This window comes from Sylvia atricapilla, chromosome 11 (assembly GCF_009819655.1).
Source record: "Sylvia atricapilla isolate bSylAtr1 chromosome 11, bSylAtr1.pri, whole genome shotgun sequence".
Classification (NCBI taxonomy): Eukaryota; Metazoa; Chordata; class Aves; order Passeriformes; family Sylviidae; genus Sylvia; species Sylvia atricapilla.
In genome coordinates, this window is record NC_089150.1 from 2,006,611 (window position 1) to 2,028,496 (window position 21,886).

Here is a 21,886-nt window from a genome sequence, read left to right on the forward strand (position 1 = left end):
CAGATTTAATACTTACCCCTCCAACCTTTTCAAAGTGATCCCCATCCTTCTCAAAGTCTATCAGGTGCCCATTGAACGACCAGGTGAACACGATGTCCAGGGAGTGGTCGTGGGACACCTGGCAGGGCAGGACGATGCTTTCCCCCACTGTGACATCCATGCTGAAAGGGGACACCATCACCCGGGTTGGATCTGCAAACAACAAAGAAAGGAAGGGAAAAAAACAAACAAAAAAAGGGATTATTTTTGTTCTGAGGAACACAGACGTTGTAGGGCTGGGAGAGATCCCCACTTAGGAAGGTCCTTAAATCAACAAGTGAATTATTCCATCTTTGGGTTTATCCTCTCTCTAGTTTTGGATTAAAACAATAAACCCTTCAGGATCCTCTTCCAGCCACCATCCTGATGAAGGAGGAAAGAAAAGGCTGGAAAAGAGTCCAGCAGATCTGCAAAGCTCCATTAAAACTTTTCATCAGAGATTCTCTTCTTTGAGTCTTCTCACTTCCAAGAGTTCTTTAACACTCATACATCGTTCTCTGTGGTTATCAAAAAACTTACCCTAGAAACTAAAAAATTAAAAAAAAAATTGTTCCTAAATTAAACGTAAAATCTCCAAAACTGGAATAAAAAGGGTGTGTTAAACCCAGGAGTTTTTAATCTGGCCATACCTGGAAAGGCAAAGATCAGGCTGAGATTATTATTATTATTACATTTATGGAGAACTGGCCACACTCTCTGATTTGTGGTGGCTCCACATCTCAAATCCTTTCCTTGGGCAAGGAGAGCCTCCATAAAGAATAAATACAAATGATGGGTGATACCCACAGACCCTTCCAGAGCATGGAACCCAAAGCCCTGGTGTGATTTCAGGCTGAAGGGAGGCTCCTAACCAGGACATCTCCAAAGGGAAGCCCCAAACCTGCACCTGTGACTCAGCAGGTTCTGTGTCCGGAGCAGGCAGCAGCTCCACCCTCACTCAGCTCTGATCCCTTTGTGACAGCTGGAGCTGCACAGCTCCTTTCCCTCTGCTTTAATTGTCTATTTTTCACTTCAGTGTGAGCAGAGTGGTGGCAGGGAAAGATGAGCCACGGCACATTATGCAGACTCCAGCTCCTTGTCTGTGCCTGTGAATTCCCTCTGCCTCTAAAGTTAACATTTCTCTTCCATTTCTGTTGACAAAAAAAAAATGCAGCAGTTTTTTTTTTTTTTTTTTTTTCTACAGGGCCTCAGAGGAAATGAAAAGGAGAAAAAATATTGTTTAACAAGGGGAGCAAAAGTCTGAAAAATCACACAGAGATAGATATTCTTGCTTATTCCAAAAATCTACTCTGCACGGCTGTCACGCTAAAATAATACCAGCATTATTCAATCTCTGGTACATGACACCAAAACCTTCAGTGCCTCCTCCTGAGCCTATTGCCCAACTGCTTAACTCTCTGCTAAAATAATAAAGACACAGCAAATCAGATACGGGCTGGGCAGAGCTGCTCACGGAAATCCAGGGGATGCAAAACTGTTCCTGGATTTTCAGCCTTATCAAAAGCCTGCAGGAGGTGGTCAGGAAGATTCTGTTGCTGTGTGTGGAGATTTCAGATCAAGTCCTCGGGGACTTGGCTCTATTGTCTTGGGCAAATTTAATTCATCCGTATTTTGTGTTCTGACCAAACGGAGGAACTCTTAGAACAACTGTTATGACAATTAATAAATGAATTAATACCTTAAATATTTCTCAGGTGTTTATAAACCTGAAAAGGATGAAGAATATAAAGACTATAAATACATAGAATAGAATATATAACAGTATAGAATTGGTATCTAGAATAGATTCTAGAATAGATTCTAGAGTACAGCATTTATAACTAGAATAGATTCTAGAGTATAGGATTTATATCTAGAATATATCTAGAATAGATTCTGGAGTACAGAATTTATATCTAGAATAGATTCTAGAGTATAGGATTCTGGTTTGTATTTTTTATTCTAGAGTTCTATACAATTATATTGTAGAATATATTAGATATATAATACATATTCTTTATGGAATATTTGTATTCTAGAATATCATTAGAATATGATAGGTTTATATAGTTAGGATAAGATAGATTTATATAAAAGTAGAGAATATTAAATATATCAGAATTTTAGGATTTATGTAAACCATGTATATATATATAATATAAAATATATATATTAAATATGTATAAATTTTATATGAACACCCATTTCACGTTATATAAAAATTGACATCAAATTGCTATAAAATCCATATAAAATTTATACAAATCAAGCAATGGGTGTTTGCTGAAGGCCAGAGCAGCTCAGCCCAGCTCCTGCAGGCACTGTAGGAACTCGAGTGCCTGGTGCTTCCAAAAAAATACCTGCAGGCTTCGGGGAACCACGGAATCATTTCGGCTGGACAAGATCTTTTAAGGTCACCGAGTCCCCTGTCCCCAAGTGCCACATGCTCACTCGTGTTAAATCCCTCCGGGAAACTGTGCCAAGGCTGCGGGGACCTTTCCCTGGGGAATTTCTGCTGCTGGTCCAGCCCGGGAGCATCCCTGGGGTGACAGCAGCTGATGTGACACGGGCAGGGACGTCTGTAGGTGTCACTGAAGGCTCGGGGAACAGCAGAATTCCTTCCCTGAGCCTTCTTTCCACTCCGGCACTGTCGGCAGGACGCTTTTTGTGCGACAGAGGCGCCGCTTCGCAGATTTCCATGGTTTTTTCCAGCCCTGCTGGAGCCGAGCAGCCCGAGAGCTCCTGGGGCTGGAGAGATGCTCGGGATGCTCATCCCTCAGCATCCTCCCTGCCCGGCTGCCCTGAGCTTCATCCCTCCCCATCCTCCCTGCCCTGAGCTCCATCCCTCCCCATCCTCCCTGCCCTGAGCTCCATCCCTCCCCATCCTCCCTGCCCTGAGCTCCATCCCTCCCCATCCTCCCTGCCCTGAGCTCCATCCCTCCCCATCCTCCCTGCCCTGAGCTCCATCCCTCCCCATCCTCCCTGCCCTGAGCTTCATCCCTCCCCATCCTCCCTGCCCTGAGCTCCATCCCTCCCCATCCTCCCCGCCCTGAGCTCCATCCCTCAGCATCCTCCCTGCCCTGAGCTCCATCCCTCCCCATCCTCCCTGCCCTGAGCTCCATCCCTCAGCATCCTCCCTGCCCTGAGCTCCATCCCTCCCCATCCTCCCTGCCCTGAGCTCCATCCCTCCCCATCCTCCCTGCCCTGAGCTCCATCCCTCCCCATCCTCCCTGCCCTGAGCTCCATCCCTCCCCATCCTCCCTGCCCTGAGCTCCATCCCTCCCCATCCTCCCTGCCCTGAGCTTCATCCCTCCCCATCCTCCCTGCCCTGAGCTCCATCCCTCCCCATCCTCCCTGCCCGGCTGCCCTGAGCTCACCCCGGCTCCTCTCCCCTCCTTCAGTCCTCCCTAAAATCCCCCTTTTCCTGCCTCGCCTCCCCCGGTGCAGCCGCAGCGGCCGGAGCTCGGGGTCCTTCTGCCCGAGTAAATGGATTTGCTTTATCCTACGAGAGGTTGTAACCAAGTTTCCTTTCTCCCGTGGAAGAGAGGGAACTGAGCAGCACCTCTGTGGAAGGCTGTGATTGCTTCCCTCCTCTCCTTCCTCAGGTGCCCAGTGAGTGCATCTTTTTGGGATGCATTTTGGGATGCATTTTGGGATGCATTTCCAATCGCACCCCCCCAGGCTGCAGGACCGAGGGTATAGGACCGGGGGGTTGCGATTGGAAATGCAGCCCAAAATACATCCCAAATTCCCACCTGCGGGAGAAGCAGCCCTGCCATGGATCGGGGTGTCCATGGGGAGAAAAAGGAGGATTTATCCCGGGCAAAGAGCATCCATCTGCGGGATGTGACACGGCGGGACACGGGCTGCCACAAGCCACACAACCCTCGGCAGAGGCTGACACTGGCAGAAAACGCCTTTTTTTTTTTTTTATTTTTTCCCCTTTAAAAACAGGTTAGCGCAGAGCAGCCCCGGAGTGAGGCTTTTCCACACGGGGAGGACCCAATTCCCGGTCTGCCCCAGCCCCGGGGGCTGTGGGAGCCGCTCCGGGGGATGCATTCAGCGGGCTGAGGATGTCCCAATGTTCAGCGTCTGCGGTGCTGCAGGAGCGCTGACTCCAGACAAAACTGAGCTGGAACACGCTCAGGAGATGCAGCTCCTGGCGCTGCCTCCAATCGGTGCGATTGAGCATCCAGATTAAAAAGGGAAGGGATAATGTCAGCGTTTCCAATGCCTCAGTGCTGATTTAGACATCGATCCCAGCACACGGGAGGAAGGAGAAGGGACAGGAGGGAATACACAGGTTTGGACATATTTATCCAGCACACAAACCCTGAAGAAATCAAAACTCCCCTCCACAGCCCCCAGATTAGGAGTTCTTTCAGACTGTCCCCTTTCTAAAGGAAATTTTACAAATTATTATTATTATTATTCCTTCCTTTCTTCTTCCAGCCTTACCTTCCTTCAAGTTTGCACCTCCCTGCTGCTGGGAAGAGAATGGGAATGGTGGACAGGATCCTACAGGATCATGGGATAATTAAGGGAGGAAAAGACTCCAAGATCATTAAATCCATACTTCAGCCTGCTTTAGGTCTGCAGCACATGTCCCTCTCCCATTCCCTGTTTTGCCTGAGCGGGGAAAGTCTGTTGGAAATTCTCCTGACTGCTGATGTTCCTTATGAGGGCCTGGGCAGATAAGCAGCAATTTCCAGTTTGATTAACGAGCTAATTACCTAATTCTCTCAGATTAGCGTTACAGTGGTAAAGATCCAGATATATTTTGCTTTATCTGCATAACCCATTTCCTGTACAAGATTTTAAGATGTGTTTTTTTTGTAGATGAACTCTAACTTGAGCATTTGGGACTTTTTTTTTTTTTTTTTTGGAATACCAGCACGTTTACCAATTCCATTTTGGCTTTTATCAGCACGAGTTAATAAATGCATCTCAGATCAATGTTCTCTATTTGCAATGACATTTTACATTATTGTATTGATTCCAAGGCAAATCATGTCTGGAGATAATAAAAATCAATCCTGGAGGATCTGGTTTCTATGAGCAACCACAGAATCAAAGTCCAATACATGAAAATACTCAAATGTGTTCAAATTTTTTTTTTTTTCTGTTTGTGAATGAAATATTTATCCAGGACCATAAAGCCAAAAGCCTCAAAAGGTGAAACTTCTGGGAGCTCTGAGTGCTCTGTCATCAGACACTGAGAGAGGGAAGTAGAGCTCTGAATTAAAGAGATTAAAACCCAGGGAATGACTGAACACATCGAGGAATTAGCAGAGCAAATTGCAGCTGAATAGATTGAGTACTTCATGGGGCATGGCCAAAATGGAGATGATGAAACAGAAATGGGGGAAAGGTTAAGTATTTACAGCATTTGGCCTTTAAAATATCCCACCTGTGAGCTGTGATGGGTCGCACAGATGCTTTCAGGAACAGGCTCTTGGCTTTCACGCCAATATATCCCCTTTTTTCTCCTCTAATCAGCTATTGCACACATTCTTAACAGAAGATTCTGCAGCATTTCCACCCTCTGGTGTGTACTGTGGCAGTTCAGCTTAATAAAACATAATCCTATTAAAAGGAGACACTATCAGGTTTGAAAAGGGACTTCAGGCCTGGGACTAAAGTCACTTTTAGCTCTGATTTTAGAAATATTTGTGATTAGTGATTCGAGCACTCCCTGCCATCGGGCAGCACTGATCTCTGCAGTGAGCTCAGACCTTGTATTCAGCAGGGATCAGGAAGGGGAGGGCTGGAATTTCTGACCTTTCCTGGGAGAGCACAGGCTCCATGCAGCCACACACAGGGCTGAGCTGGGCGTCCAGGACGTGCTCTAATCGCTTGGCTGAAGGAGCATCTTCATCTTGCCACTTGTTTGGCTCAAATCTCCCCACACAACAGCGGGGTGGGGACGTGGGATCGCTTTTAGCTGAGCTAAATTCCCTTTGTCAGGAGTTTTCTGTGAGGGTGGGCGAGGTTGTTGTAAGAGAAGCTGGATCTCAGATGTTTCAGCAGATAAACTAACAGCAGTTGTCTCAAACACTTTGCCAGACAGTTTTGAACAAGCACAGCTGAGTCGTGCCTTTTATTTTTTTTTTTTTTTTTTCACCAAAACACACACAAACGTTTGTGCCACTGTTTCACATTTCCAAAAGTCAAGGTGAAGCTATCATTAATACTCACCCTGACTGTCAGCTTGGGCAGCCTCCTGCCCCTACAAGAGCCTGGGCTTCACAAAGTCTACAATTATGGCAAACAGATATCACCAAGTCCCCATCTTCTGAGACATTTTAAAATGCCCCTGTGTCAGTAGACACCTTTTCAGGCGCAGGTTTTTGCCTCTGTCCACACAAAAGAAACAACCCATCATGCCTGCCAACATTTTCTACAAGCGTTTGCCTCACCAAGTGTGCCCCAAGAAGTAAAACCAGACAATAGCTCTGCATATACAGCCCCAAAATTGGCCACATCTTTAACAGCCACACTTTTAGAATTCCCTACTCTCCCATAAGTCAAACCACTATTAAAAGAACACATCACACTCTAAAAGGCGTTTTAGACCAGCAGAAGGGGGGAGTAGAAGTGACACCGCAGATGATTGTGTTGGATCTAATCATCAATTACAGGATGGGGTGACAAAGAGGAATATAACCCCATATTCCAAATGCTTTTTGTTTCATTATCAATCTTGGTGAAGGCAGAGACATAAAAGATGGTAAAACTCATGCCAGAACAACAGAAACCAAAGTTCTCTTTGTTACAAGGCCTTTTAAAAGTTTTTTTTTTAACTAACAGGCTGATGCTAAAAGCTTACAAGTGTCTACTTAAGGCAATCAATAAACACTACACCTTACAGCACACAAGAGTTGCTTGTTCTGTATTTTTTTATAGCTCAGAAACTTTCTATGCTCCAAATATTTCAAAATCCAGCTCTGTTTCAAACCTCTCATTGCAACGCTGTGGAAATCCTCTGCTTTTTCAGTTCCCACCAGGAGACTTTGGCTGTCGCTCCCTGTGATGTGTCCCTTCCAAGAGCAGCAGTTTCCTCCTCAGCTCCACTAAAGAGCTTCCCCAGAGGTGGAAAACTCTCCCGAGGGGATGGCAGAGTCTCTCTGCCAGGAGGGAATTCTCCCCACTGCCCAGAGGGGAGCGGGCAGTCAGCCAGGGGATTGCACTCTGCACACCCCCACCTGCATTTTTGGGGGGCTGAATAATGAAGGAAGGTTCATTTAAATCTGAAAAGACGTGAAGAGTGGGACTGCACGGGAGGATGCTGAGGAGGGGTGTGCCATCAGAGCAAGTTCAAAGACAAAATGCTCAAAAATACATCCACTCCAGGGACAGGGAGTGAGGAGAGGACCCAATCCTCCGCTTTAACCTCCGTTTCCCCCAGTGCCATGCAATCTGATCAAATCAAGCTCTCTCCGTACCATTGTCACAAAGCAAATCACATGTAATGGGCTCTGGAGATGACAATCAAATCTTGTCACTCAGGGAAATCTGTTCCTGCTCTTTGCAGCAGGATGCAACAGCGCCTGATTGCACCAGGACCCTCCAACACCCTCCTCCAGCATTGCAGACTAAAATAAACCCCACCTCACTCCAGAGCTGCCCCGAGTGAGATCCCTGGATGTGACAAACGGTGCAGGCGTCGGTGACGATCTCTGTGGACAACTGGGGAATCCAAGGTGTCACCTTCTGTGGGCTATTGATTGCCACGAGCTGAAATCCGTCTTTTGGAGTGTGGGACAATCTAGTGTCATTGCAGGAATGATGGCATCTCCCTGAGAGGGTTAATCAGATACAGCAGAAATCATATCTAATCGGAGATAAACTGCCAGCAGCTCAGGGATCAATCTCTGCTCTCCTTGTTCCACAATCCAGGGGAATTGTGCACGTGGAATTCCACAGAGCCCATGGACCTTTTGGGATCAGTTCACCCTCTGGAGGTTGTGGGTTTTTTGACATGTCTTAAATAGTGATGATCATCAATCAAAAATTGCAGGAATCAGCAGAGCAGCAAAAAAAATACAACATCAGGCCCTCAAACTGCAGGATCGTGGAGTGGCTGCCACAGCCTTTGCATTTCTAAGGCACAAATGTGTATTTTAGACCTCTCCCATGTGAATTCTCTGTTACCCACCCTCCTCATCAGCACCAAGATGTTTGGAATTAGCTGCCGTGCCAGAATAAATCCCAAATTAAGAGTCATTAGGAGCAGATGCCTCTTGAGCTGTCAAACTCAGGGAAGAGGCAGAAAAATCCCCCTGGCTGGACTTTGCAGCTTCCCAGTGAATGATCCACAGCTTAACCATCCTTAATGTCACCCAGATGAAGGCTTGGCTGTGTCAGCCCTGCCCTGGGATAAGCCAGGCTTGGTGTCAGGACACTGATCCAGCCCAAGACATCCATCTTCCCACGTGCCATTGTGGAAAGGCAACTGGAGAGGAGCAGCATCCTAAAAATACATCTAAAAATACCTCCTACCACGTGGATGCCTCCAAAAACAGGACAAGCTTTTACTATTTTCTTACTGTTTTTTTTTAAAAACCATTCCCTTTTAACTTGTGGCAAATACACATGATCAGGAAAGTACCTGCAAGTTTAAGTGACAGAAAGCACAGCAGCTGCAGGCCTCAGGGTTTTCCAGGTATCCGAAGAACCAGGGAGACGTGGAAAGCAAAATGGGGATGATTTTAGGGGATGATTTTAGCTCTGTTCCCACAGGGAATGTGTTCCAGCTGCCCACGGGGGGCACAGCAGGGACCCAGCCCCTCCAACAGCAGCCTGAACATTGAGACTTTGAGTCACAGCCAAATGGGAACAATTAAGCTCAACAATTCCATCAGAAAGAGAATCAGATAAGCAAAAGAGGAGGAAGAGTGCCAAATGAAGAGGAAAGTTGCTCCAGTGTGGGCACAGACTTGGAGTAATTGGGAATAAAATGAGTTCTCCTCCTCACTTTCTGTCTGACCTTGAGCAAGTCATTAAAAGTCTCTGCTGCTTTATTTGCCCAGCCTAGAAAATGGATCAGGCCTTCATTAGAAACTGTTTTGTCTCCCTGTGCCACTGTGCACAGCAGATATTTTTATTTCAGATGAACTTTTCCTTGCATCCCCATTGAGACCTCCACAGCAAGTCTGATGCCCAAACACCTCTTTACTGAACAAACCCTGTGACAGGGAGACCAGAACCAGCCAAACCAACACTGAAACAAAATTCCCTGGCCCGAAAAGGTCTCATTTGTCTCCTGGAGAAGAGGAGATTGGCTCACAACGCCCTGTGCTCCCTGCGAAGGAACTGACTCATTCTAATTAGTGGCACACAGAGAAGACCAAACCTCCCATTCTGAGGGTTGTGCTCCTGCTTTGCTGCCTGGTGCTGATGTCAGGGGTGAGGTTGGAGGCAGGATCACAGGTGAAATGAAAATAACAACCCCCCAAGACCATTCCTCATTAGAACTTGCTCAAAATCCTCAGTGCCTGAATGAATCTTCCCCGCAGAGCATCATTAAAAAGTGTCCCTGACATTTCTGCTGTTCCACGGCATTTTGCCTCAAATTAGCCACGAGTTTTGCCTTATGTAAATAATTCCAAGGCTAAGATCGAGATGCAGCTTGCAAAAACACACAGAGGGGAGTGGAGGAGCAGCAGCTCCACCTCTCCTTTCAGCCTGGTTTCAGGGCTGGGGTCAGCCATGGTCTGCAGTTTTGTACCAGCCACTTCCACTCGTGGCTCTCTCCTGCAGGGAATGATTTCATTGTCAGCTGCTCAGTTTAGCTCCCAGCACTAATGGATTTTTGCAGAGACTTTTTACTGTGCCCCTGGGATGGGAACTGAAATTTTCACTGTTGATTTCCTCAATAAACTCCATATTCAGATATATTCACAATGAACATGGAAGAAAACACAGTGCTGAACTCTACAGATTGCATTGGTTCTTCATGGCCCACTTAAAAACTTCAAGTGAAAGCAAAATTCATCTTCCAAATCTGTGGTGGGATTGACAGAGACAGACACAACCAAGCCAAGCCATGGTGAGTCAATTCAGTGACAAAATTCCATGTATTCCAGAGGCCACCTACTTCTGAGTGAGGGACATTTGTATTTTGGGATAAAGACAAGAGAATCCTGTCTCCAGGCTTTATCTGGGTGCCACCTGCCTTTTATCATTTGATAAAGAGCTCTGGGTAACCTGCTGGCAATCCAGGCTCGGGGAGAAAAACTCCCAGCAGCTCCAAATCCTCGGGGGTTTGGCTCAGAAGTGCTCCTGAGAAAATGCACACCAGGGCTGGGATTTCCCCAACCCCTGCCCCAGATTCGTGTCTGCAGCACTGTCACACTTCCCCCGTCCCAGGACAGAAAATGTGCTCTCTAAACGCTTCCTCTGTCTCTTTGATGTTAAAGCATCACCCTCGGGCCAGCCTGCTCTGAGTCACTGATTTCAAGGATATAAAGTTCATTTATTCTCCCACGCTGCTTCCTCCATCCTCACCTGAAGGAAAGAGCTCCAGCCACTCCCCAGGGCAGCTCGGGTTTAGATCAGCATCTCCCCACCCCAGTCACACTGAATTCTCCTTAATTTGGGAGAAGTGGCTCTAGGGACACCTTGCCCCACGCCCAAAACAGTGTTCTGCTTCATTGCTTTCCCTTTGGGAAATCCACTCTGATTTACCCAGGATTTGGGGAATTCCCACAGAACTCCTGCCTGGAAGTTCATCCCCCTGCATGCTTTGAGAGAAGGACAAGCTCTGTGCAGCACCCTGCTCTGGGACAAAGCCCAAATTCATCCCCGAGTGCACAAATGCAGGCTCAGAGCCCAGCCTCTCCTCCAGCCAGGAGGAGAGGTGGGACTGCATCCCCTGTGATGCTGAGCACAACTTTAAATGTTAAATGCAACCATCATGTTCCATTTTCTGCCAACCAAGGGAGAACCAAAAGCTCAAGGAGGCAGACCTTCCAGAGCCTGAAATCCCTGGAGGATCCAGGGTGGAACAGCAGCAGGAACTCTCAAAAACCAGAGTTGGGCATGAGAGAGAATATCCTGAGCTGGAAGGGATCACATTCCACTGTCCCAGTTTGCTCCAAGCCCTGCCCAACCTGGCCTGGGACACCTCCAGGGATGGAGCAGCCCCAGCTTCTCTGGGCACCCAGTGCAAAATAATCTGTTAATTATGACTTATGCCCAATCACACACATAAACACACCCACACGCTGCAGTCACTTGGATTTAAATGTGAGCCGTGCCTTCGTTTTAACCACGCTGGGCTTTCATTCGTATTCGAAAAGTGACAAATATTTTCACCTTTCTGAAATGCAGCGTGTTAAAATAAATTGAAGAGAGTTGATGAAAACTGTTAATTAACCTGCTTTTGTCTCGTTAAGAGTCTGTGTTTAACCTACAGGTCACCTCCTCTTCCAGCTGATGTGTGATCTTCAGAGATGAGCTAAACAACCCAGTCCTTTATTGATGATGGAGAACTAATGAACCTCCTGGTTTTTTTGGGGGAGAGCTCAGAAAAACCCTTAAAACAAAAGGAATTTAAAAGCTTTTAAGGCTGAGCTTTTAAAAACATTATTCTAAATGTGTGATTTCTTTTTTTTTTTTTTTCCCCTGTGGTTGCAATAGTGCTGACCCTGCAATACATTGTGGGTTTAAGGTAAAAATACAGAACAAAAATACTGGGGTTTTTTTCCCCTCAACAAGTTATTCAGACATAATATATTTCTAAATTATTTCTAAAATAACATATATTTCTAAAAATATAATTTTTTTCCACTTTGTGTGCTGAATCAGGTCTATCTATGAGCATTATTTACCTGAGAAATTATGAGTTTTAAGACCCTCAACGTGCCTAAAAGTTGGCTGGGGCTTGGAAGGACAGTAAGGGGAGAATCTGTGGCAATTCCAACACCCAGAGGCAACATTTCACCCTCTCCAGCAGCAGCACACAGGTACCTGCAGAAGCTGCTCCCTGAGAGTCCATCTCTTCTTATTCCTGCTTTGAAAAACATCACTCCAATAGTGCTGGGGATTAGTCCAGAACTGGCACGAGAGCAAGGCAGGAGATCTATGCTTTTTAATATCAAGCTCTTCAGCAAGATGACTTTTATCATGTTAATGGCCAAATCACACTGATTGTGAAAGAGCCAAAATGAGGCAATTAGTAAGGGCTGTGACAGCCCCAGCAAACGACACACGAGGTTTGCACTGGGAGCCAGATGGATATCTTCAATATATTTCTTATTGTCTGCTTGTGGTAATATGTTCAATTAAACTAAATCAGTACTACAGAAGAACCTCTGAATTGCCTGGGAAAAACAAAAACCAAAAAAAAATTAATTGTCTGCTGCAAATTTAATGAAGCTTAACACTTGTGTTATGTTTACAAGTTTTATTTGTTATGAGCACTAAGTGCTTACAAGAGAAAAAGAAACTCTGAACTTACTTCATTGAGGCAGCCCTAAGAGCAAGGCACTGCTGTTTGATTTCATTACTGGGATTTGATTTCATTTACATCTCTCTCTGCCATTCACTGGTTTTGTCCTCAGCAGCTCACTGGGTTTTTTTTTCTTTCCCCAGTAAGACACTGAGAGCTCTCTCTCTGGTCAGTCACTGCTCTGGGATTTGAGCTTTGCTCAAGTGTTTGGCCACAAAGCTGTGATGGGATAAGTCCCCAAAGGGCTGCTCACTCTGACCTTCAGCATCATCCTCATTCTCGGGGTGTCACAGACCTTTCCCTGCTCACACATCCCAGCAGTTGTGGAATCACAGGGCAGTGGGACAGCCTCAGCTGGGGTGGACCCACAGGATCATCAATCCAGCTCCAAATCCCACCCTGGGCATCCCTGGAGTGGTGACCAAACCCTCCTGGAGCTGTGGCAGCCTCGGGAATGTTCCCATTCCCTGGGGAGCCTGGGCAGTGCCCAGCATGTCTGGGGGAAGGAATCTTTCCCTAAAATCCAGCCCAAACCTGCCCTGACACAGCTCCAGCTGCTCCCCCTGCCCTGTCCCTGTCCCAGAGCAGGGATCAGCTCTGTCTGACAAGTTCACAGGCAGAAAAGCAGAAGCCAAAGGTGCCTCTGAGCAGTTTAGGGATGGGAGGCTTTGGGGAAGCTCAGCAGCACAGGAGGCAGCTGCTCATTCTGCCCCTCCTGTCACCTCAGAACAATCACAACCTCTCTGCCTCAATTCACTGCCAGGAAAACAGCAATCCTGACAGGATCCGCAGTGATTTCATCCTCCTCGAGGGGCTCTGGGGCTGACCTGGTTTTTCTGATGACCTCAGTGCTCACCTGAACAGAGCTGGGAAGGAAACCAGACTTCAGCAGCCTGAGGAGTAACAAACCTGGGGAGGATGAAACTCCAGCTGAGCCCCTCACACCTGCACAAGGTGATAAAAACCAGCCTCACACAGAACCTGAGCAGCTGGAATGAGCAGGGAAGCTGCCTGCCACTCTAAAATCCTTGATTAAACCTTGTGTTCCGAGCAGAAAAGTGGAGCAAACCTCTTGCAGGCTGCAAGGAGCCTGAGGCAGCTGCTGGATTGCAGCCCCAGCATCAGCATCAGGATTTCCCAGCCAGGGGTGGTTCAGGAGATGCAGCAAAGTGCAGCTCGAGCTGCCAGGGCTGAGGGAAAGGAGGGGCAGATGTGCTGGATGCACAGCTCTCAGTTATAATCCTGCCCTTCACAGAGTGCTCTGGGTCATCATTTGACTTAAACCCAGCAGAAGAGCCTTAATTGTGTCCTAGAAATAATTGGTGTCAGTGGAAATTGTCCAATTAGAGGGGAATGTTTTCCTTTGCAATTTCACGGCCAAAGATTATGGCTTTCCTTGTCGACTGTGAAAATCAAGCCTTTGCTGCTGGTTGTGACTCAAAAGTCGGGAAAGGTTTTTCCTAACTCAGAAATAAGTTTTATTTCATAAACATGAGAAGACATAACATGTTCTCATGAATAAATCAGAGCCTGCATAACTCCATGGTGCTCTCTGAGCTTTTTTTTTGCCTACAAATCCCTGATTTAGAGATTCTGGAGCACAAGTTCATACTCTAAATTGACTTTTCCTCCACGAATTTAAAAAAAAACTCAACGCATTAGACCTGCTAAGGAATATTCATTCATGGGCTACACATAAAAATTGTGTTCAGCAAATGCTAAAACAAAATTTAAGAATAAGGAAATTTCTTTTGACGGTCTCAGAGTTGAGTCTTTATCTTGGTTTTGGCACCAGCTGAACACAAACCTTGTGTGCTATCCAGGAAAATTAGAAAAAAGCCCAGAAAATATGGACAACTCTCCATTGCTGCTCTGGGATTATTCCTTTAAACTCTGCCTCTCTTTTTTAAATCATATTTTGTGTTTTCCACAGCAGGTGTCACTTGACCGGGTCCCTTTTTTAAAGGCTGAGGCACAACCAACATGAATTTAGGATTATGCTGAATCAGGGAGGTCTGGAGAGGGCTCCTGGGCACGTGGACAGTGCTGAAACAGGTCAATAGATTTCAGTGGCTGCTGAAATTTTCCCTTGGTTCATGTTAAAAAAAACCCAACAAAACCTCTCAACATCTTAATGTGTGGTTTATTCTTCCTCTTGGGGAAAAAGTTAAAGCTCCAACTCCAAGGAATTGATATCCCAAAGTCCCTTCAAACTCAACAGGGCTGAGAACAGCTGGTGAAATTTCGAGTTACTGGAATTCACTGATTGAAAAAAAAAAAAAAAAAACCAAAACCTAAACCAAACCCCACGGACACGAGGCAAGCACAACACAAATCTCAAAAATTGATGTTTTAATTATAATCAAGTGAAATTGAAACAGAGACAACCAGGGGTGGCAAGAGGGGACCGTCACGTCCCACTGCCACTTTTTGCAGAAGGCAGAAGTCCTAAAGGAGTGGAACAAGCACAGCAAGAATTCCAGGTCTAAAGGCAGACACATCTGAAGTCTCTGAAAAGTGACTCGATAATGGGCCAGAATTTACAGTATTTAATCAATTTTAACTGCAATGCAGCACTTCAGCTTTCACACAGAGGAATAGGCTGGGAATGAAAAATGTGCTATTTTATAGGAAATAATTTGAATCACTGTGCTGGACAAAATCAAGACTATCAGTCTATTCAAGCGTGAGGAAAAAAAATAACCTCCTGACATTATCTTTGTGTTCTTTTCCTGCTGAAGTGATACAGATTCCAGCCAGCAAAAGTTCTCCTGCTTTTACTGCCCTGAGCCCTCCCGTGACAGCCCAAAATGAGAGGAGCTCACAGCAGTAGGAAAAAGTGAAAGGTGCATCATAATTAAAGAGGCAAATAAAGCCATTGGAGGTTGCCCTTGTCAGGGATGCTCCAACGTGACTGGAATTGCTGCACTCCCCAAGGGGAACAGGCAGCAACCAACTCTAGCTGAAGCACTCAGAGATAAATTTCAATTAAAATGTATTTAAATAGATGTATTTAGATCTAGAGATGGGTTTACAGCTGCCCAAAGGAGATGTTTGGGAAGCAGCCACGGGTGTCACTGGTGAAAGGACCATGATCCTTTCGCCTGCTGTGTCCCCAAAGCAAAGCTGATCACAGCTTCAATAAAAGCAATAAAGCTTCAATAAAATAAAAAATAAAATAATGTCTCTGGGAACACATCCTGCCTGCCACGGGCTCCCTCATCCCACCAGAGCAGCAGTGCTGGCACAAGGATCAGCTCCATCCCCTCCTCAGCATCCACACCACCTCCCATGGATCCCCCTGCACAGGAACCTCTCCTGGTGCTTCCCACATCCACAGCTTTTATTTATTTTATTTTATTGGAGTCACTTTCCTCTCTTTCAGCCTGCTGCTGTATCAGCCAGTTGATATCACCGCATTAAGCACAAATAAACTCATATTGTACAGGCTGTGTCTGTTTACTCTATTTGTCATTTAATCCCCCCGTGCTCAGAGAGCCTCTAATCTTTCTGTGTGTTGGAAGAATTGAACATTTAGCCTCAAGTACAGGAAAAAAAAATTGAGGGAACAAGATGGAAAATTAATATTTATATCCTACATGGAAACACACACCGTGTTTTACAGAGCTTTAAAGAACACTGCTTTAGAAAGAGCTGCTTCTCCAGCCTTACAAACTCAATCCTGCTTTTTAATTTAAAGGTCAAACTGTACAAGCAAGTTTCTAAGATTTCAGGTCTTGGAGGCCAAGAGGTTCTCATTTAGCAGCAGCCAACAGAACAAACCCAAAGCACCACTGCACTGGTTGAGAAAACCACTGGGGTTCACCCAGCCTGACAACAGAATGTTAATACCCAGCCCTATGGGCACCTGTCAGGATTTGATATTTTTTAAACTGTCTACTCATGCAGAAAATGAATATTTATTCATCCCTCTCTTGTTTGCCAGAGAGTTATTTTAAGCTCTTTGCTCCTGGTGTAACATATTCCCCTCCTCCTCCTCCCATCCTTGCACTGTCTCTGACACTGTCGGCATCTCTCCCCGAGAAAGGAAATTAAAAAAAAAACAAACAATAAAACATAAGGATAGCCTGCAGTATTAATGGAAGAACACAGGAAGGTTAGGAAAAGTGTCCTGACCGTCACAGTTTTTTGCTCAATGACATAAGAGGAGTTAGGAAAGAATGCAAGCATATCTTAAGGTCAAAAACCACATCAGCTGTTAAATTAGTCTTTTTGTATGCCACAAACCTGAGTTAAAATACGGAATTCGCTCGTCTTTCTGTCCAAACTCACACCTGTTTTACTTGGGGCAGAGAAACTCAAGCATTTCACCCTATAATACAGGATTTTACACAGTTCATTTGGAGTTCAGAATAGCTTCTGCTCTTTTATACTTTTTATGGGCCAGACTTGGAAATTGCATTTCTCAGTTTGCTGTTAAGAGCCACAGCTCAAGCTTAAAGAGTTTATTCTCTGCTTCATGCACATGTGTCACTGCCATTAATGCAAATGGAATGGAGTCAGAACTGAGCACCGAGGGGGGAAAAAAGCCCCTCACCAATCCTTTATATCCTCAGCGTGCAGAAAAGTGATTTGTGGAGCAGGGGAAGGCAGAGATCAGGTACAAGGTTTTCCTGGGAGTCACTGGATGTTCCTTGGGCACTGCGAGGGAGGAAGGATGAGCCAGGAGCTACAAAACCACGATTCTGGAACAACAGGACCCAGACACTATTCCTGCTTCCAGCTCCTGGGGTTTTTTATGGTGGGAGAAGCAGTCCCTGAAGTCACAGCAGCTCCTGATTCTCCCCCTTGGGGTCTGGCAGCACAGTATGGGAGACTTAATTAGAGCTTTTTGATTGATTTATCACATTGTAATCAACGTTTCTTGATTTGCTATCCAATATAGGTTTTTCCCCAACCAAGGAGGAGATAGAGAGTGAGTGTAAGGATAATCACCTGTATGTTCATGGCCTAAAATAATTCATCAGACACTGGACTGCCCATCAGCAGGGCAAAAACTAATCCAACACATTTGTCAGTGCCTCTTATGGTTCATCAAATTATTCCTTTATATATCATTGTCCAGTTATTCCTTGAAGTGTCCTGGTCAAATCCCACCTTTAACTTTTGGAAACAACATTGGACAGCACACGAACGGAACACTCGGAATTCCTGAAAGGCTGAAAATCGGAATTCCTGAAAGGCTGAAATTCGGCCCCTGGAGGAGGAGTAATGGATACAAACGGCAGTGAGTGCCCCAGAGAGCCCTGCTAACAATGGATTTAGTCACCTTTGACCACCAGGCTGCCCGTGCTGCTGGCTGTCCCGAAGTGGTTGGTGGCCACGCAGGTGTAACTCCCCGCGTCCGATTTGGTGACGTTGACGATCCGCAGGCTCCCGTCCTCCAGAACAGTGATTCTGCAAAGACACCAGACACAGCAGCTTTAGTTCCCGTTTCTTTAAACCAACATAAAACCCTTTTTTTTTTTTTTTTTTTTTTTTTTTTTGAGTGTGCACTAATTATGGCTGGTGCCAGCAGCCAGCCCTGCCCTGCCCTGAGCAGGCGGCTGAGTCTCTCCGGACACGCTCCATAAATACAAAACCCATCATTTCCATGAGTTTTCCATGAGTTTTTCCATGAGTTTTTCCATGAGTTTTCCGTGTCTTTACTCCAGGGCAGCTTTCATTTACACACCAGCAGCTCGTGTGGGTTTTGAGCTTTGGATATTCAGCCCTCTCTCCGTGCCAGCAGCACGTGGTGCCCTGGCTCCGTGGTGCCAAACCTCAGCTGCTGCTGGGCAGAAGTGCTGGAGAAGGTTTGTCACCCCAGGTTTGCCTGCTTTTCACTGTCGGCACTTTATTCTCCAAGAAAACGAGGTATATTTTTAGAATTTATCTATTTTGTTTAGGTATTTCTCCTCTGGGAGGAGAAATGTCACTGATGGTGATGTTCACCAATGAGGTCCAAGAGGTGGTGACCTGTGTGGCCAATCTTCTGCCTCCTGATCGAAGTGGACATAAGATGGAGTCAAAAAATTAAAGAGAGAACTTTTCCTGCTGACCTTTCTGCTGCCTGCTTTGTTCTTTCGTGTCCCTAAAAGCAATGGAAGGTGTTCCATTCCTGAGGCTTTTTCCAGCAGGATGAGACCTTTTCCAGCAGGATGAGACCTTTTCCAGCAGGATGAGACCTTTTCCAGCAGGATGAAGGCTTTTTCCATCAGGATGAGGGCTTTTCCAGCAGGATGAGACCTTTTCTAGCAGGATGAGGGCTTTTCCAGCAGGATGAGGGCTCCCCATGCTGCCCAGTCACTCAGCCCATGGTGTTTACCTGCAGTGGCACTTGTTGCAGGTTACAGGGTCCTGTTTCACTGCTCACCTGAGCTCTGGGGTTATCTGCACTCCCTCCAGGGCAGCAGGCAGGTGAGGATGGAATGTTAATTCCTGCCTGATCCCCACCCTCTCCTATTGCACAACAGCACTTGAGGCTCCCCGTTCCCTTAATGAACTTTGCCTTCTGATATGCTTTGGGGTTTTTTTCCTGCTTTAAGTGAACCCAGAAAACTCGATTTTGCCCAGTAAATCCCACTGGAACATGAATGACTTGTGCCCTGTGGAGGCATCACCTGAGGACACTCCAGAAAAAAACCTTTCTCCCACCTTACAATCACCTCTTTGCCTCCTCGGGATCACCTCCTGCAGCACAATCTGCTTTCTTACCTTCAGCCGCTTGCAGAAGACCTGCATGGAAAATCTCGTATTAATTCCTGCCTCGTCCTGCCCAATCATCCCCCACTTTCACTAAAATGAAGACGCCCTCCTGCATCCTTAATGCCAACAAAGCTCTGCACGAGTGGGCTGAGCAATGAGGAGGAGAAGGACCTCAGCAGCAGCAGTGGCAGGAGGGCTCAGGGGACACTTCCCTCCTGAGGGGGCTTGAGGGAATCTCCTGGAGCCAGCTGAATAAAGGGCCAGCCTGAGCCAAGGCACAAACTCAGCACCTTGGGGCTCTCTGGCTCCTGCCACAGGGCTGGGCAAAGTCTCCAGTGAGCTCCAGCTCAACCCAGGGAGCTGCTGAGAGTGCCCTTGGCCATCCCACAGGCTCCTGGTGGGCACACACGAGCTGCAGAGCCCCCACTCCCTGCCCTCCCTGCACAAATGGCACAGCTTGGGAGGAGGAGGATGGCTCAGGATGCTCTGAGAGCAATCCCCCATCTCTGCCCAGGGCAGCTGGCAGAGGGCAGGGACAGAGGTGGCATTTCAGCCACCAGCAGCAGTGATATTAACAGCACCTTCTCAGCTACCTCATGGTCTCAGATTGTCACAGTCAGTAATGCTCACGGCTGTCATTTATCTCTGAGGGACTCCAGTGCCACGGCTTTGCTCCTGTGGCAGTTGCTGCAGCTCAGTAATTGGAAAGGAGCAGTGGAGAGCTGCTTGCCTCCTCTGCAGCACTCCCTGGGCACAGATCACTGCTCCTGCTGCTCCAAACCTGGGCTGGAGTGGCCTCCAGCAGGAGCTGGGCAGCACCAGCAGCTCCCCAGGTTTGCTGCTCTTACCAATTCTGAGTCTTCAGGAACAACAGGGCCCTTCTGAAAGCTGAAGGTGCCCTTGGCAGGCGTTAAAATTCCAGTCAGTGTGAGCCAGGACAAGCTCAGCACTGTGCTCCAGCTCAAGGAGGAGCACGGTGCTCTGCCCCACCAGGCTCTGCCCTCCTTCTCTCCCTCCACACTCCTGCCAGCCCAGGAAACCCAGAGAAAGTGAAGTTTTGGATGATTTCTGTACAGTTGAGGTTTTATTTTTAGTTATTTACGCTTTATTTTCAGCCATATGGCTGAAAGCTGTTTACTGGCTAATCTCATCCATAGATCATTTTAATTGTGTCTGTTGATGAGGCCAGACTTAATTTCAAATTCTAATGCCTTTTCTGTCTCTGCCTTTCTCCTGCTACTGGTTTCCTTCTCAGTTGTCTTTATTCCCAGTGTCAGACTGGTTTCCAGTGGATGTGGGCTGGATTGCCCTTTGGATCAGGACAGACAATCCAGCTTTGGCACATCTCAGGAGCTTGTGCTTTGTTTCCCTCCCTTCCTGAGCTGAGCCCAGGCTCCCGGGCTTTAAAGGCCATCCTTTAACCCCAGGAACTCACAGAGAGCTCAGGAGGGAGCTGCCCTGAGCTCTCCAAACCCTTTCCCCCAGAGCCCCCAGGGATGTTTAACCCTCCTCTGGTCTCTCAGTAACTCCCTCCACGCTCCTGGAAACGAGCAGCGTTAAAAGTGACAGATAACTGTACAAGTGAAGTGATTTTTGCCAAATAAATCAGACCATTAAAACCTCTCTGTGACTCATTGATCAGGAGGCCTTATGGTTATGTGGCTCTTTTTGCTGAAGCCGCTTTTCTGCAGCCAATGTTCTGTCCTCCAAACTGAATCCAACGTGTTAAAAGTGAACAAATAATTATTTGAACACTTGGAAATTCGTTACAGTTAGCTGAAAAAGGAGGAAGGCCTCTCCCTGATATTGCTAATTCCCAAATTTTCCTTGCAGACTTTTCTGCATTAAAGGAGATGAGAGGCTCATTTCAGGCCACTGAGGTTCTCAAACTGCTAATTGGTTTAAAAGCAAACAACCCTTCAGCCACAACTTTTAGCAGTTTGGGTGAAAAAGTTCTTCCAAGACACCAAGTTCCAAGTGGATGAAGCACTGCTCAGTGTGCTCCATCCTCTGAAATACATCCTCAGAATGTTTTCTAACCAGATGCCTGGGAAGACATAAAAATAAACCACTGTTCCCATAAACACAGACATCAGAACAAAATGTTGGCTGCTGAGTGTGCACCTCTTCAAACCACTGCAAACTCCAAAAAGGAGCTTCTGACTTGCTATTAAATGTTCTGGCTTCCCTGACTCTACTAACAGCAGTGGTAACAGTAAATAAAAATATAAATCTCCTCTTGCACAGGTTAATGGACTGTTCTGCTGCTAACCTGCCTCATGGTCATGGCTAATCAGAGAAAAATCAAAGAAGATAAAATATCCATTAAAAAAAAAAGGACTATTTAAGATAGTTTAGCCTCCTGATAGGAAGAAAGGTCACCTATTTTAAACACAGTATTGGTGAGAGAGAATTTGGGGGGTCTGTGTTGCCAGCTGGAGATTTCAGGTCCACAGAGAGCACAGACAGGTCTGAAATTAGGAGATAAAAGCATTGCTTGTTTCCTAAACTGAAGCACTGGGTTCTACTGCAGCAAGAGCTGACCTTGTCAGTGTTTTGATCAAAACTCTTCTGGGGACAAAAGACCTTTAAAACTGCTGCAAACATCCCTCCCCAGCCCTCCTCAGCCATTTCTGCCACTGCAGCAGCACATGGAAGGAATTGCCGAACCCTCTGCAGCACCCTAAAGGAGCTGAGAGCTCCCAG

General features: G+C 46.4%; 1 protein-coding gene across 1 annotated transcript in view; it reads right to left on the minus strand.

Moving 5' to 3' along the window:
• Positions 1-21,886, minus strand: part of LOC136366238 (contactin-4) — a 129,737-nt gene that overhangs the window by 12,827 nt on the left and 95,024 nt on the right. The window contains exons 11-12 of the mRNA XM_066327159.1: positions 17,763-17,890; positions 17-192 (exon numbers count right to left, since the gene is read on the minus strand). Coding sequence (XP_066183256.1) covers positions 17-192; positions 17,763-17,890 — 304 coding nt within the window. The remainder of the gene's footprint in view (positions 1-16; positions 193-17,762; positions 17,891-21,886) is intronic.